The sequence below is a fragment of the Dasypus novemcinctus genome, chromosome 23 (assembly GCF_030445035.2).
Source record: "Dasypus novemcinctus isolate mDasNov1 chromosome 23, mDasNov1.1.hap2, whole genome shotgun sequence".
Taxonomy (NCBI): domain Eukaryota; kingdom Metazoa; phylum Chordata; class Mammalia; order Cingulata; family Dasypodidae; genus Dasypus; species Dasypus novemcinctus.
Genome location: NC_080695.1, coordinates 17,593,001 through 17,610,603, shown reverse-complemented (window position 1 = coordinate 17,610,603; position 17,603 = coordinate 17,593,001). Strand labels below are relative to the sequence as shown.

General features: G+C 43.4%; 1 protein-coding gene across 3 annotated transcripts in view; it reads right to left on the bottom strand.

Annotated features, from left to right (window-relative positions):
- STYXL1 (serine/threonine/tyrosine interacting like 1) overlaps positions 1-17,603 on the bottom strand; it is a 67,179-nt gene that overhangs the window by 1,425 nt on the left and 48,151 nt on the right. For 2 of the 3 annotated variants that reach the window (XM_004448272.4, XM_004448271.4), the window contains exons 7-8: positions 11,407-11,504; positions 9,704-9,816 (exon numbers count right to left, since the gene is read on the bottom strand). In XM_004448272.4, coding sequence (XP_004448329.1) covers positions 9,704-9,816; positions 11,407-11,504 — 211 coding nt within the window. The remainder of the gene's footprint in view (positions 1-9,703; positions 9,817-11,406; positions 11,505-17,603) is intronic. The other variant, XM_023591402.3, reaches the window with a different exon arrangement.

Genomic DNA, 17,603 nt, shown 5'->3' with positions numbered 1-17,603 from the left:
TTCCAGGTCAATCCAAAGACTGAGAAAAGTGTTTTTCTTTTTTTCCTTCTGGTTTGTTAATTGTTGTTAACCCTTGAAATTCAAGGAAAGCTCTGTCATCACACTAGCTTAAGGATCAGATGCTCAGAATCTAAATGCCAGTGATAATACTCTAAAACATCAAAATGTCCAGATTCAACAAAAGATTACAAAACATAAGAAACAGAAAGCCATGTCCCAGGCAAAGGAGATTAAAGCAGTAGAAACCATCAATGAGGAGGATCAAACCTGGACATTCCAGAAAAGACTTTTTTTAAAAAAGGTACTAAATATGCTCAAAGTGTGGAGAAAGTGGCCACAGTAGTTGCTGAGGGCAGGGAGAGGGAAGAAGAGATGTGATGTGAGGGCATTTTTGGGACTTTGAGTTGTCCTAAATGATATTGCAGGGTCAAATGCTGCACTTTATATATCCCGCCATAACCTACTGAATGTGCTGGGAGAGAGTGTGAACTACAGGGTAAACCATTATCCATGTGGAGCAGCAGTGCTCCAAAATATGTTCACCGAGTGCCATGAGTGTGCCACAATGATGGGGGAGGTTGTTGATGTGGGAGGAGTAGGGTGGGGAGGTGGCGAGTAGACAGGAACCTCTTCTGTTTTTTAATGTAACATTTTTTGAGATATATATATCTTCAAAAAAATACAATTTACAAAAATGGGGGTTGGGAGTGGGTTATATGGGAGCCTCTTATGTTTTTTAATGTAACGTTTTTTGTGATCATTAATTTTAATTTTAAAAAGTTGAAAAAATAAATATGCTCAAAGAGCTAAAAGAAAACATATACAAAGAATAAAGGTAATCAGGAAAATGATAGATGAACACAATATCAATAAGATGAAAATTATGAAAAGGGAATCCAACACTTTGAAGAGCAAAGTGACAGAAACTGAAAAAACCAAACACATTGAAGAGCAAACTGACAGAAACTAAAATTCCACTAAGATGTTTAACAGCTGGCAGAAGTTTGAGCTGGCAGAAGAATCAGTGAAATTGAAGAAAAGACAACAGAAATCATCCAGTCTGAGAAGAACAGAATGAAGAAAAGTGCATAGGGCCTGAGGAACCTGTGGGACACCATCAAGCATACCAATATATGCATTGTGCGAGTCCCAGGGGAAGAAAGAGGCAGAGGAAATATCCAAAGAAATAATGACTGAAAACTTCCCAAATTTGATGGAAGACATGAATATACACATCCAAAATGCTCAAAGGACTCTGAACAGGAAAAACCCAAATAGATCCACACCATGCCATGTTATAATCCAACTGTCCCATGACAAAGATAAAGAGAATTCTGAAAGCCGCAAGAGAGAAGCACCATGTCCCATACTTAAGAAGCCTCAAAAAGATAAAGTGCTGATTTCTTATTGTAAACAATGGAGGCAAGAAGACAATGCTAAGATATATTTAAAGTGCTGAAATTAAAAAGTTGCCAACCAAGAATTCTATATCTGGTAAAACTATCATTCAAAAATGAAGGACAGGGGGAAACGGACTTGGCCCAGTGGTTAGGGTGTCCGTCTACCACATGGGAGGTCCGCGGTTCAAACCCCGGGCCTCCTTGACCCGTGTGGAGCTGGCCCGTGCACAGTGCTGATGCACGCAAGGAGTGCGGCGCCACGCAGGGGTGTCCCCCGCGTAGGGGAGCGCCACGCGCAAGGAGTGCACCCGTAAGGAGAACGGCCCAGCGCAAAAGAAAGTGCAGCCTGCTGAGGAATGGTGCCGCCCACACTTCCCATGCCGCTGAGGACAACAGAAGCGGACAAAGAAACAAGACGCAGCAAATAGACACAGAAAACAGACAACTGGGGAAGGGGGGAATTAAATAAATAAATCTTTAAAAAAAAAAAAATGAAGGACAAATTAAGACATTCCCAGGTAAACAAAAGCTGAGGGACTTTGTCACCACTAGACCAGTCCTACAAGAAATGCTATAGGAAGAAAAGCCGCAGGCGGAAAGAAAACGACGCAAGAAAATTGCCTGAAGCCACATGGAAAAGTAAAGATCCCCAGTGAAGAGACTATATTGCATTTTTAATTTGTGATTCCTCTTTTTACTTCCTACAGGGTCTAGAAGGCAAATATATAAAATGTAATGATGGGGAGCAGATGTGGCTCAAGCAGTTGAGTGCCTGCCTCCCACATGGGAGGTCCTGGGTTTGGTCCCCTGTGCTTCCTAAAAACAAAAACAAACAACAAGCGAACAAATGAAAAAAGCAACTCAGGGGCGCCAATGTGGTTCAGTGGGTGAGCAACGGTTTCCTGCATATGAGGTTCTGGGTTCAATCCCCTGCCCCAGTACCTAAAAAAAAAAATGAAATGATAAATCAGTGGTTTTGGACTCAATGTATAAATATGTAATTTATTAAAGACCTACAGAAAGGTGGGGGGATGGAGAGGTATAGGAACATAGTTTTTATATGCTATTGATAAATTGGTATCAAAGCAAACAAGATTGTTATTTAGGATATTAACTTTAAGTCTCATGGTAACCACAAAGAAAATATCACAGAATACGCAAACTCGTGGAGACAGAAAGAATACAGGTTACTGGGGTGGGGGGCAGGTGAAGTTAATGCGGAACAAGTGTAGGGTTTCTGTTTGGGGTGAAGGGAAATTTCTAGTAATGGATGGCAGTGAGGGCACTGCAACATTATGAACGTGATTCATCCCACTCACTGGAATGCTCGGAGGGGTTGGGATGGGAAGATTTATGTTGCATATATGTTTCCACAATTAGAAAGAAAGAAACTGAAGAGATAATGACAATTAATGCAATACATGATACTGAATGGGATTTAAGAATGGAGAAGAGGCTCAAAAGGACATTACTGGGACATAAGAAAAAAAACTGGAATATAGAATGTCAGCTTTATATCAACATTAAATTTCTGGAACTTAATAATTGCACTTAAGGTGATTAAATGAATATCCTTATTTGTAGGAAATGTACATGATAGTTTTATGTGTCTAAGGAGAATGATGTGTGTAACCTGCTCTCAAATGTTCAAAAAATAAATTAGATGAAAGCGGGGAGGGAGGCAGGGAGGGAGGGACAAAGGTAGATCTGCAGAGTAGGGGTACATGGTATTTCTCTGATAGTGGTTTGTATTATTTTTGCAACTGTCCTGTAAGTTTGAAATTATTTCAAAATTAAAAGTTAATGTTAGACAACCAGTAAGATGGCAGCAGAGTAAGGAGCTCATGCTACAGGGCACTTAGTAGTCACCCAGAGCTACCAAAAGCACCAGTTTGGGGGCTCCAGGACACCAGAAGACCATCCTGCAACATCCTTGAAAGAATGGAAGGAGGAGACTGTCCATCTGCAGAGAAGATTCGGGAGTAGAGCACTCTATGCCATGGAGGCTGGTGCCCATCCTCCACTGATGGCACAAGCTGCCTCAGCAATTCCATGGCTGGAATTGGGAGCTCCATTTCCCAAAAATGGGAGGAAGAGACAGTTGGGCATCAACGTCAGCTACTGATTAGTAAATTCAGTGGGCTAAAGTATAATCCTAAAAACAGCTTAAGTTTGATCCTGTCCAAGACAGAAAGAGGCCGGTAGCTGCCATTTTAACTCTTCCCCCTGCGTAAGGGGAAGCTAGATGGACTGAAAATCACAGTGCTGGTAGGGACCAGCTTCTACCCATCCAGACTGGACTCCACCTCTAGCCTAAGCCCCAAGCCCATCTCTGGCAGGGAGGAAGCTGGGGGAATCTGTGCCAGCCTTTTTGGGAAAATACAGGCCACACCACAGAGGCTGGAGCTCATCCTACTCTGGCACTGCAGGCAGACTTGTGGCTGGAGTTGGAGATTCCAGTTCCCAAAAATGGGAGGAAGAGATGGTTGGCCACTGACTTGAGCTACTGATTAGTAAATTTGGCTGGTAAAATATAACCCTAAGAAGAGCTGAAGTTTGAACCTGTCCAAGACAGAAAGAGGCCAGTAACTGCCTTTTTGACTCTGCCCCTGGCATGAGGGGAAGCCAGGCTGATTGAAAATCACAGTGACAATAGGGACCGGCTTCTTTCCATCCAGATTGTACTGCAATCCTAGGCTAGGCTTCAGCCTCACCTCTGGCAAGAAGAAAGCTGGCGGAACCTGCACCAGCCTCTCTGCAGGTACATTTGGCTGGCACAGGCTGAATAGTCAGAAGTCTACCAGGGCAACAGCGGTCATTCTGGACCCACACAGCACAATTGCTGCCCACACCTGCAGCTCCATCCTCACCCCGGGCAGGAGAAGAAAGAAAGTGAAGCTTCATCTGTCTCTGTGGGCAACTATATTTGAGGCCTGCACAAGTTGAATTATTACACATGGCTGTGGCTCTGTCCCTACTCCTGGGAAAGGAGAAAGGTGGGAGAAGCTTATCGGTCTCTGGGGCAACGTGGGCAGCTTGAGCCTGCACAGCTTACAGCACCAACTACATCCTGAGTTCCTACTACACAATCAGCGAGGGAGAAAGAGCAAGAAAGTCCTAAACTAAAGGGAGAAACTGCACCCAGAATAAATACATCTAGTAAGCCAGATGTGAAAACACCAACAAAAAATTATAACCCACACCAAGAAACAGGGAGCTATGGCCCAGTTAAAGGAACAAGATAAACTTGGAGATAACATAAGGAGTTGAGACAACTAATCATAGATGTTCAAACAAATCTCCTTAATAAATTCAATGAGATGGCTAAACAGATTAAGGATATTAAGAAGACACTGGGGGAGCACAAAGAAGAATTTGAAAGCATACATTGAAAAATAACAGATCTTATGGGAATGAAAGGTGCAATAAATGAAATTTAAAAATACACTGGAATCATATAAAAGCAGATTTGAGGAGGCAGAAGAAAGGATTTGTAAGCTTGAAGAAGTGGCCCCTGAAAATGAACATACAAAAGAACAGATGAAGAAATGAATGGAAAAAGTTGAACAAGTTCTCAGGGAACTACACAACAAGCAAGAGATATGCAAACATATGTGTCATGGGTGTCCCAGAAGGAGAAGAGAAGGGAACAGGGGCAGAAAGGATATTTGAAGAAATAATGGTAGAAAATTCCGAACCCTCTTGAAGGACATAGATTTCTGTGTCCAAAAAACACAATGTACTCCCATCCAAATAAATCCAAATAGACCAACTCTGAGACATACTAATCAGCATGTTAAACAGCAAAGACAGAATTTTGAGAGCAGCAAGAGAAAAGCAATGCATAACATATAAGGGACGCCCAATAAGATTAAGTGCTAGTACCTCCTTTAAAAAAAAAAGTGTCCTTCGTGAGCTAGAGCAGATGTAGGTCACTATTGCAGGGTAGTGGGAACGTGGAGAAGCATGGAAAAACTACAACTGGAGTGACCTATGGACTGTGGTTAACAGCAATACTGTAATATTCATGCATCTATGCCAAAGATGTACTGTGTCGATAATGAGGGACTGGAGTATGGAGAAAGTGTGCCAGATATATGCTATGGACCATGGGTTAGTGGTCATATTCTGATATTATCTCATAATCTGTAACAAATGGTCCACCACGGTGTTATGTGTTGATAGAGGAGTGTTGTATGGGAATTCTGCATATGTGCACAACTGTTCTGTAAGTTCACAATTTCTGTAATAAAAATATATTTTAAAAAATAATAGGGTGGGTTGGGGAAAAAATACAACAAAAGTAAGATATGGACTGTAGTTTGTAGTAAGATTTTGACAATCTTTCATAATTTATAGCAAATGTCTCACAATAATGCAAGCTGTTGGTGGTGGGTTGATGTCTAGGACCCCCATATGATGTTATGCGTGTTTGTTTTGTAAGTTCACAACTTTTACTATACGCTTATTGTTTATGTATGTTCATGTATAAATGATATAAAAATAATAATAATAGGATGGATTGTGGGAAAATACACCAAATGTAAGATACTTTGGTTAGTAGTAATATTTTGAGTATGCTCTTAAGTCATTAGTTAAAAATGTTTCATAACAATGCAAGGTATTGGTGGTAAGATGACGTATGAGAGTCCTGTATGATATTATATGTTTGTTTTATAAGTTCACAACTATTACTATATATTTATTGTTTACATATGATTATGTATGAGTGATACACTTCAATAAATTTTTTTTTTAAAGTTAATGTTAGGAGAACAGATGTAGCTCAAGCGATTCAGTGCCTGCTTCCCAGTACCTCCTTAAAAAGAAAAAACAAGCAAAACATTAAAAAAACTCAGGGGAGTGGATGTGGCTCCGTGGCTGAGTGCCGACTTCCCACATACAAGGTCCCAGGTTCAATCCCTGGCCCCAGTACCTCAAAAAAAAAAAAAAAAGTTAGAAGACATCTTTGAATCTCCTATATTTTCTTTTTTTTTCCCCCTATATTTTCTATGTAACATTTATGTAATCTAAATATCTTTTTTTAATAAAATTTTTTAAAAATTAATAATAGTAATAATAATTGGTATAATATAAAAGGCAAAGTAATAATGCTTGGAAGCAAGAATATATATTATACGGAGAAAAGTGAAATTTGACAGAACTGTTACTTTCTGTTAATAGAAAATTCTTCATTTGCTTTAAAATATCAAGATTCCTTGTAACATTGATATAAAGATAGTGGTTACCAGAGGTTCTGAGAGAAGGGGGAGGATAGAATAGGTAGAACATGGGGCATTTTTAGGTATTGGAATTGTTCTGCATGATATTGCAATAATGGATACAGGCCATTGTACATTTTGTCAAAACCTATAAAATTGTATAAAATGGTGCAAAGTGTAAACCATAATGTAAACTATAGACCATGGTTAGTAACAATACTTTAATATGTGTTCATCAATAGTAGCAAATGTCCCACACTAATGTAAGATGTTAATAGGAGAAAATGTGAGAGGGAGAGGGGATGGGGTATATGGGAATCTCTATATTTTCAATGTAACTTTTCTGTAATCTAAAACTTCTTTAAAAAATAAAGACTAAAAAAAATCAGGGAAGCGGATGTGGTTCAAGTGATCGGGCTTCTGCCTACCATATGGGGGGACCTGGGTTTGATTCCTGGGGCCTTCTGGTGAAAAAGAAGAGAAAGTGTGCCTGCACGGAAGCCAGTGCCCGTGTGGTGAGCCAGTGCCCATGCAAGTGAGTCACAAAGCAAGATGATGATGCAACAAAAGAGAGACAGAGGGGAGAGTCAAGATGAAGGGCAGTAGAAACCAGGAACTGAGGTGGCACAGCTGACAGGGAACCTCTTTCCACACCAGAGGTCCCCAGGATCAAATCCTGGTGAATTCTAAAGAAGAAAAACTGAAAAAGAGAAGATAAAAAGAAATAGGTACAGAAGATTACCCAGCGAATGGACACAGGCAGCAAAAGCAGCAGGGCGGGGGAGGGGAGGGGAAGGGGAATCTTTTTTTTTTTTAAATCACTTTACCTTAGGTGTGAGGGTCTGTTTCTGAAAAAGTTCAGTTTTGTTGGTATATATGTCTATCTTTATACTAATACCATGCTGTTTTTACAACTGTAGCTTGTAATATGATTTTTTTAGGATTTATTTATTTATTTATATCCTCCCACACACCCCTTGGCCTCTTGCGCTCACTGTGTCCTTTCACTGCGTGCTCTTCTGTGTCTGCTTCTCCTCTCTTCTCATCTTCTCTTTAGGAGGCACCAGGAACCAATCCTGGGAGCTTCCAAAGTGGCAGACAGGCACTCAATCTCTTGAGCCTCCTCAGCTCCCTGGTTTGTTGTGTCTCTCATTGTCTCTCCTCTGTGTCTCTTTTTTGTTGCATCATCTTATTGTGCCAGCTCTTCCGCATGGGTCAGCTCACCTTCTTAACCAGGAGGTCCCAGGAATCAAACCCTGGACCTCCTATACAGTAAACAGGAGCCCAATCGCTTAAGTACATCCACTCCCCTGTAATATGATTGATTGATTGTTTATTTTTAAAATTTATTTTTATCTCTCCCCCACTCCCCGTTGTCTGCTTGTATTCTCATCAGGCAGCACTGGGGATCTGTGTCTCTTTTTGTTGTCATCTTGCTGCATCAGCTCTCCATGTATGTGGCACCACTCCTGGGCAGGCTGTGCTTTCCTGTGGGGCAGCCCTCGCGCAGGGGCACCCTTACGTGGGACATCCCTACATGGGCCAGCACTGCTTGTGCAGCAGCACTGCACATGGGCCAGCTCACCACACGAGCCAGGAGGTCCTGGTTTGAACCCTGGACCTCCTATATGGTAGGCGGATGCTCTACCCGTTGAGCCACATCCACTTCCCTGGAATTATTAATAGATAAGATAAAAGTGCCTGGGAAGATTTTAGGAGTAATGTTTCCAGAACTTGTTGAGTTGCCTTCTTTTGTTATATTATTTTTTTGAACTTGAAATAAAGTTATGAAAAACAAATTAAAAGTTAAAAAAAAAAAAACGGTGAAGGGACATGCTCCAGGTCACACTTGAGAAAGGGCTGCAGATGGCAAGGTCGGCGCGCTCTCTGCCACGTCACTGCCTTGTTAATGCCTGGCTGGGGCCCGGGCCTTGAGTCCCAGCATGGCTTCTGCATCCATGGGGCCCCGTTATTATACGGCTATCGCGTAGCGTATCTATTACATACCAGGGCTGCAAGGGCGTTGAGCGGGGCTTTTTAAAAAAAATAAAGCACTTCAGCGTCAGATAGTAGCTACGATAGCGAGAGCTATTACAGGTCTCTTTTCTCTGCAGATCTTGGTCAAAGTGGCTCCCAGCAGTTTCAAGGCACTGATATAGATTTCTTAAAGTCTGGCTGCCTCTGGGATCCCACAACTTTGAGAGCCAGATTTTTAGCTTTTTGCACCAAAGCTTTGGAAGCCCAGGGCAGAGTTAATCGGTAGCTCTGGGTGCCGGCAGACCCCAGAGCTTCGCAGCTTTTCCCCAACTCACTTCTTGACCCCTCACCTTCCTTGGATGGGGCAGGGGTGGGGTACAACTCAGCCAGGCTGGGGCCACAGACACTTGGGCTCCGTTGGTCCAAGCTGAGCTGAAACAGGCAGGTGTAGCCTGACCCCCACGTGCACAGACAGTGCCTCCCCAGGCCAGGCTGTGCCAGTGACCCAGGTACTGCGTGGGAGCAGGGAAAGCAAATCCCACTACTTCTTGATAAGAAAAACATTGTGTGGGAATTGTGTAAGTAACTCTGAGTCAAAAAATGAGTCATTAGATTCTGAATGTGAAAAAGGTTTTGGAATATCTTAAGTAAATTACTTTGTTGATATTTTCCTTTAAAAAAAAAGGTCTTTGGAGTGGATGCCCACGGAGAGCCTGCCAGCGCTGCACTTCTGTGAACCCAAGCAGCTCCCAGGGGCAAGCTCCCTTGAGGACCTCGACCAAACGCTGATGCACAGACTGACAGCCGTGGGGACACAGGCAGTGCTGCTGGCTGCAGCCCTGCCAGCCTGAGGGCCTGCTCTGTGTGCCCAGCTCTGCCCAGCTTCTGACCCAGCGGGCCGGGCTGCGGCCCAGCCTCAGGCCTTACCTGGAACGTTGGGACCGGCCCTGGGTGTGGTGGGCAGGTAAAGCCCTAGATCTGGAGGTGCCCTCAGTGACCCCTCCCTTGCCATTCCCCACCAAGGACCCCCAGGCAGTGCCACTGCCCTGTTTCTCCCGGTCCCTGGGGGTGACAGTGGGTCGAGCCTGGCCCCAGACGATGTACCTTCAAGGTCTGCCCATTCTGGTGCATGAGGTAGGCCAAGAGGGCAGCACAGCTGCGACTGATGCCCAGTTTGGAAAAGACCAGGATGACGGAGTCAAGCTCGAGGTGAACGTCTGCGGAAGGAAGGGAGGGCGGGTGGGTGGGGTGCGTGGTGCTCACCCCCATGGTGGCAGGCCTCTGGGGTGTGGGCCGAGAGCGGGTTCAGAACCAGCACGCCGTGTCCCGGGCGCGTCGCGGGGCAGCGCCAGGACTCGGTCTCCATCTGGTGGACAGGGGACCTCACACCTCGCTGGCAGTGGGAGGGAATCACGTGGGTGGTCAGCATCACTGTGCAAAGGCTTTTCTTTGCCTTTTCCAGGCTTCTAGTCCAGAAAGCTCTGCCACCAGCTAGCCTCCCAGATGTGTCCCTGGGATGAGAGGATGAGAGTACTGTCCCCCAAGGGTACCTGGGGCGTCCAGAGGCTGTGCAGCAGGTGGTTGAGGGCACAGGCCCTGCCACTGGATGCAGGTTGCTCGTGGGACTTATGCAAGTTACTCTCAGCCCCAGTTCCCTCATCTGTGAAACAAGACGACAGTACACCCTCCTACCACCCAGTGTCAGGCACATAAACGCCAGCGACGGTGACACTTAGTGATGCCCTGAGGCTGAGGCCCACACAGGGAGGTGTGGGAAGGAGACCCAAGCCGGCTTCCTCAGGCTGCTCTGGCAACCCCGAGAACTGAAACACACCCAGTGCCAAATCAGACTGTCAGGATGGAGGACTCAGCTGATTAAGGCCATCTGTCTCATTGCATGGAAAGGAAACTGAGGCACAGAGTCATTAAGGACTGGCCCAGGCCTGCACGGTGATGTGGAGCCAGGGAGCGTGGTCTCTTGTGTCATGGGGCTCTGTCACCCCATGGTGGCACCCGTGGCAAGTCCCAGATTCAGCGCCTACAAAGGTTCCATCAGTCAAGTGATACTGTGACCTCCTGGGCAGACGCACATCAGACCCTGGACATTTGGACCCAAATGTGGTTCTCCAGCCCCCCTGCAGTACTTGGCCTGGGGCATGTGTTGGGACCAGACAGGCCGTGATGGAGTAGGGTTTCCATGTGACTCGGCCCCCTCTCCTGGGATCTTGCTGTCTGTTGGCAGCACTGAGGCCTGAGAATGTGGAAAACTTCACCCTCGATAAGCTAAGGAACCACTGGGCACCACCAGTGCCCATGGCGAGTGGCTGGAGGGGAAGCAGGTGCATACGTTTAGGACCATGAAAGGCCGAACTGGAAGGGCCTTGGAGTCTTCCTTCCAGCCCCAACCCCCCACCAGGCACGAGGGCAGGGGCGGTGTGACTCGCTGCAGGGTCCCGGAGCCCAGCCCAAAACAGGCCACCATGGACGCTGGCACACTCAGTATGGCGAACACACTGGTTTCACGACTGACCAACAGGCACAGGGAGCTTGGGGCTTGACGAAGCCCGGAAAGGCACAGCAGTCCAGCCAGGACCAGTACCTGGCTCTCACCTGACGCCCCCATGGTAAACGCCTGGGCTGCCCATGTTGCCAGGGGCTCTTGGGAGGCTGCACTTGGCCGGGCATGGGCTGGGACCTGCCATTTTGCTCCAGAGCCCTGGGAGATGCAATCAGAAATAGGCAGGTGCAGCAGTCCCTTTGCCCCCCAGCACAGGTCAGGTGCTACCTTGTCAGAGGCTGCTCCTTACCGATGAAGTGGCAGAGATGGCGGAAAAAGGGAGTAATATTGGCGTCTAGGGTATCTTCCACCTGGATGTGAAGGAGCTTGTCGGAGTCACCAATGAAACTAAACAGAAGAAAAGCACAGGTATTAATAATTGGGCACATGCACGCACAACCCCATCTTGGTGCCCCTTGTCCAAAACCACAGGACCAGAGAAGAACTCTGGACTAGCATCAGGGCAATATGGGCAAGTAACTGAACCTCTCTCAGAAAAAAGCACCTACCCCATGGGCGTGCTGTGTAGATTAAGCAAAGTAGCAAATTCAGCATCTAACAATCTGCTTGGCCATTGTAAGCACGCAATAAATATGTCATTATATTTAACCAAAATCTGGTACTTTCCCAGAATACAGTACAGATAACAAAACAAGGATGGAAAAGACTATCTAATGACATTGGAGAACGAGCATGCTATACTATGTGGAGTCAGCCATTAAGAGAGAGAGAGGGAAGCAGATTTGGCTCAACTGATAGAGCATCTGCCTACCACATAGGAGGTCCAGGGTTCAAACCCAGGGCCTCCTGGCCCGTGTGGTGAGCTGGCCCACGTACAGTGCTGATGCGCACAAGGAGTGCTGTGCCACGCAAGGGTGTCCCCTACATAGGGGAGCCCTACATGCAAAGAGTATGCCACGCAAGGAGAGCCACCCCGTGTGAAAAAAAGCACAGCCCGCCCAGGAGTGGCACCACACACGGAGAGCTGACGCAGCAAGATGACACAACAACAAAAAAAGAGACAGTTTCCCAGTGCTGCTGACAAGAATACAAGCAGACACAGAAAAACACACAGTGAATGGACAGAGAGCAGACAAGTGGGGGGTGGAGGAAGGGGAGAGAAACAAAAAAAAAAAAAAAAAGAGGGAGAGAGTGTTGGAGTTGATATTTCAGATAAGATTATCAGGGAAATGACACTGAGCCTAAAGGAAGTGAGGAAACAAGCCATGACTACCTCATCCATCATCAGGAAAACAGTTTGGCAGTTCCTCAGAAGGTTAAACAAAAGAGTTCTCATATCACCTGACAATTCCTCTCCTAAAGCAATGAAAACGTGTGTCCACACAGAAACTCACATGTGAATGTTCAGAGCAGCATTATTCAGAATAGTCAAAAGGTAGAAACCACCCGAATGTCCCTCAACGGATGAATGGATAAACAATTCGTTATGTAGTCACACAGTAGGCTATGATTTGGCCATTAAAAAAAGGCAAGAAGTTCTGATCCATGCTACAACATGATGAGCCTAGAGAACATTTTGAGGAGAGGAAGGGCCGGGCACAAAGGACAACAACTGTGATTCCATTTCTATGAAATGTCTAGAAGAGGCAAATCCATAGAGACAAAAGGAGATTAGTGGTTGCTAGGGGCTGGGGAGGTTGGGGGAAAATGGGGAGTGACTACTGATGGGTACAGGTTTTCTTTTGGGGGTGATGAAATGTTCTAAAATTAATCGTGGAAACCAATCCAGTGTCCACATAGAAGAGGTGGCATTGGATTGGGAAAAGTGGACATAATGGACAAAGGGTATGGGGAAAGGCAGGAAGAGATGAGAGGTGGAGGCGTCTTCGGGACATGGAGCTGCCCTGGATGGTGCTTCAGAGGTAATCACCGGACATTGTAAATCCTCACAGGGCCTACATGATGGAATAGAGGAGAGTATGGGCCATGATGTGAACCAATGTATATGAGGTGCAGAGGTGCCCAAAGATGTACTTACCAAATCCAATGGATGTGTCATGATGATGGGAACGAGTGTTGTTGGGGGGGGGGAGAGGGGGGGTGGGGGGGTGGGGTTGAATGGGACCTCACATATATATTTTTAATGTAATATTATTACAAAGTCAATAAAAAATTAAAAAATTAAAAAAAAAAAAAAGAATTAGAACTAAAAAAAAAAATAAAATAAAATAAAATTAATCGTGGAGGTAGTTGGCAAAATGATGTAAATATACCAGCAGTCACTGAACTGCACACTTTAAATAGGTGAGGGGTATGGTATATGAAATGTATCTCCATACAGATACAGTTGTTTAAAACAAATGAAGGCATCCCAATGGTAAACCAGCACATGAAAAGAGAGCATCATTTATACTATAGTCACAATGAGTTAGTACTATAATATCCACTAGCATGGCTCAAATTTAAAAAGATCAGCCGCACCAAATGTTGGTGAGAATGTGGAGCAACTGGAACTCACATACAATGCTGGTGAGAATGTGGAATTGTACAACACCTTTGGGATGGCAGTTTCTTTACAATTTAAATATACACCTACCTGGCAACCAGACGTATGCTGGAGCCAGGGTGTCCTGCCTCTTGAGAGCTGATTGTTAAGTTTTCAGAAAAACGGCATGCCCACTAAACCATTGGTAGCTGGCTATCAGCCATGGGGGGTGAATTTACACAGGGAAATCAGCAAATTATACAAATCAGGGCTTCCCCGCATCCCACCCAGAGAAGCCATTTACTGCATTTATTGAGGACCCAGTCAATCCATTCCTAAGTATTTACCCAAAAGAAATGAAATACATGTTCACACAAAGACTTGTATACAAACGTTCACAGCAGCTTTATTTGTAATAGCAAAAACTAGAAACAACCCAAATGTGCATCCACGGGTGAATGGATAAAAGGGAACAAACTATTGATACATGCTATACCATGGTTAAATCTCAAAGTAATTATGCTGAGTATAGGAAGCCAGACAATACCATTTAAACTGTCAGTATTGATTTATATTTGCTCTCATATTTACCGTTCTAATTGCTCTTCCTTTCTTCTCACACTTTCATCTGGGATCACATTCCTTTGCCTTGGAGGACATGCTTTAATATTTCCTTCAATGTGGATCTGCTGGTATTGAATCCTTTCAGTTTTTTTAGTGTGTGTGTATATATATTTCACCTTCATTGATGTTCAATAACAGGCACATATTAAGTGTACAATTCGATGCATTTTCTGGGGAAGCATCGTCACAATCAAGATAACACGTCCATCCATAAAAGTTTCCTTTGTAACCCATTGCTCTCTCCAAACCACATCCTGAAACAAGCCACTGATCTGCTTTCTGTCTATATAGATGAGTTTGCATTTTCTTTTTTTTTTTTAAGATTTTTTATTTCTCTTCCCTTCTCCACCCTTCCCTTCCTCCCCTCCCCCTCCCCCCCCCCCCCCAGTTGTCTGCTCTGTGTCCATTCGCTGTGTTCTTCTGTGTCTACTTGCATTCTCGTCAGCAGCACCGGGAATCTGTGTCTCTGTTTGTTGCATCATCTTTCTGCGTCAGCCCTCTGCGTATGTGGGACCACTCCTGGGTGGGCTGCGCTTTTTTTGCCCTGGGTAGCTCTCCTTACTGGGCACACTCCTTGCACGTGGGGCTCCCCTATGCAGGAGACACCCCTGCGTGGCACGGGACTCCTTGCGCACATCAGCACTGCGCGTGGGTCAGCTCCACACAGGTCAGGAGGCCCTGGTTTTGAACCCTGGACCTCCCATGTGGTAGGCGGACACACTATCAGTTGAGCCAAATCCACTTCCCTGCATTTTCTATCATTTTATATAAATGGAATAATTTTTTCTGGCTTCCTTTGCTCAGCAGAATTTGAGATTTTTTCCAAGTGTTATATGTATCATTGCATTGTTCAGCCCTATTTCATTATGTGGATATACCACAATTTGTTTATCCATTCACTTGTAGAAGGGCATTTGGGTCGTTTCCAGTTTGGAGCTGTTATAAATAAAGCTGCTGTAAAGACATGTACAAGTCTCTGTGTATACATGTGCTTTTATTTCCCTTTTGGTAAATACCTAGAGTGGGATTGCTGACTTGTAGGTTAAGTATATGTTTAATATTTTAAGAACTTGCCAAACTATTTTCCAAAATAACTGTATCAGTGTATGTAAGTTCCAGTTGCTCCAATTCTTCCAAGTCTTTTTAAGTTCAGTCTTCCTCATGGGTATGTAACAGTTTCTCATTATGGATTTAATTTGCATTTCCCTAACAACAAATGATGTTGTATATCTTTTCATATACTTATTTGCCATCTATGTATCTTCTTGGATGACGTCTGTCCATCTTTTGCCCATTTAAAAAAAAGGATTGTTGACCTTATTATTGAGTTATGAGTTCATTAAATATTCTAGATACAAGTATTTTGTTGCACATATGTCTTGAAAATACTTTCTCCCAGCCTGTGGCTTGCCTTTTCATTTTCCTAACTGTCTTTTGAAGAACAAAAGTACAATTTATTAATTTTTTTTCTTTTAGAGTTCAGGTTTTTTGTGCACTGTTAAATAAATCTTTGCCAAACCCAAAGTCACTAAGACATTTTTCCTTTATTTTCTTCTAAATATTTTACAGTTTTAGCTCTTAAATTTAGGTCTATGAGCCATTTTTAAATTTCAGTTTCCAAATGCTCATTGCTAGTACATAGAAATACAACTGAATTTTGTATATTGACCTTGTAACCTACAAACTTGCTAAACCCACTTAATAGTTCTTGTAGTTTCTAGAAATTCCTTTGGATTTTATATATAGCCTATAAAGTCATCTGTGATAGTTTTACTTCTGATCAGGTGGTAGTTATATAGGGGATTCCTTATACTAATTTGTCAAACTGTACTTTCATGTATTGTGTACTTTTCTGAAGGTGTGTCATACTTTCCAATAAACCACAAGAAAAACAAGCTAATGGTAGAGGCCATTACATATCTTGTCATAACTTACAAAATTGTGCAGGAGAGAGTGTAAACTACAATATAAACTGTAATCCATGCTTAATGGCAATGCTCCAAAGTGTGTTCATCAATTGCAATGAATGCACCACACTAATTAGGGATGTGTTAATGTGGGGAAGCGTGGGAGATGCGGGGAGTAGGGCATGTGAGAATCCTCTATTTTTTATGTGACATTTATGTAATCTAAATATCTTTAAAAATTTTTAAATTAAAAAAAAAAAGCAATGGGACAGCAGGTAAGTGGCAAACCTCAGGTTTGTTGTTTTTTTTAAGATTTATTTTATTCATTTATTTCTCTCTCCGCCACCCCCCTTGTTGTTTGCATTCACTGTCTGCTTGTCTTCTTTTTAGGAGGAACTGGGAACTGACCTCCCATGTGGTAGGTAGGCAGGTACTCAGAATCTGCTTGAGCCACATCTGCTTCCCTAGACTTCAGGTTTTAACCACCACACTGAACCCCTTGCAACATAAAAACAAAACAAATTGAAAAAAAGCAAAGTCATTTCCTCCTCTTCCTTTCCAGTCCACATGCCTTTTGTTTCTTTTTCGTGCTTTACTTCATGCTGGCAGAATGCCCACTCCAGTGTTGATGAGAAGGGGTAAGAACATACTTATTTGCCTTATTCTCATTTTACAACAAAAGCATTCAGCATTTCACCATTAAAAATGCTGTTAGCTTATGTTTCTTCACAGATGCCTTTTATGAGGTTGAGGAAGTTCCCTTCTACATCTAGTTTGCTAAGAGTTTTTATCATGAATGGATGTGAGGTTAGATTTTGCCAAATGCTTTTTTCCTGCTTCTACTGTGAGGATAATTTTACTTTTAGCTGGTTAGCATAGTCAATTGCAATGATTAATTGATACTCTAATGTTAAACCAAACTTGCATTCCTTAAGTAGACATATTTAGTCATGTGGTATTATACTTTTTCCATACTTTTGGCTTCAATTTTCTAAAATTTTTTTAAGAATTTTTGCACCTATGTTCATGAGGAAACTGATCTGTAGTTTGCCTTTCTTGAAAAGTCTTTGCCAGTTTTGGATATCAGAGTAGTGCTGGCCTCAAGGAATGAATTGCGAAGGATTCATTCCTCTTTTATTTCCTGGAAGAGTTTGCGTAGAATTAGTATCATTTCTTCCTTAAACATTTGGCATAATCCACCAGGAAAACCATCAATTTTTCTCATAGATACGGGGTATTCAAATTATCTTATTTCTTATTAAAGGAACTTTAGTTTGACTCTTTCAAGGAATTTTGTTTATTGTCAAAACTTTCAAATTCATTGATATGAAATTGCTCATGGAATTTCCTAGTTTCTTTTATTTATTTTTAATTAAAATTTGTATTGAGGTAATTGTAGATCCATATGCAGTTGTAAGAAATAATACAGAGAGATCCCTTGCACACTTTGTCCGGTTTTCCCCAGAGGTA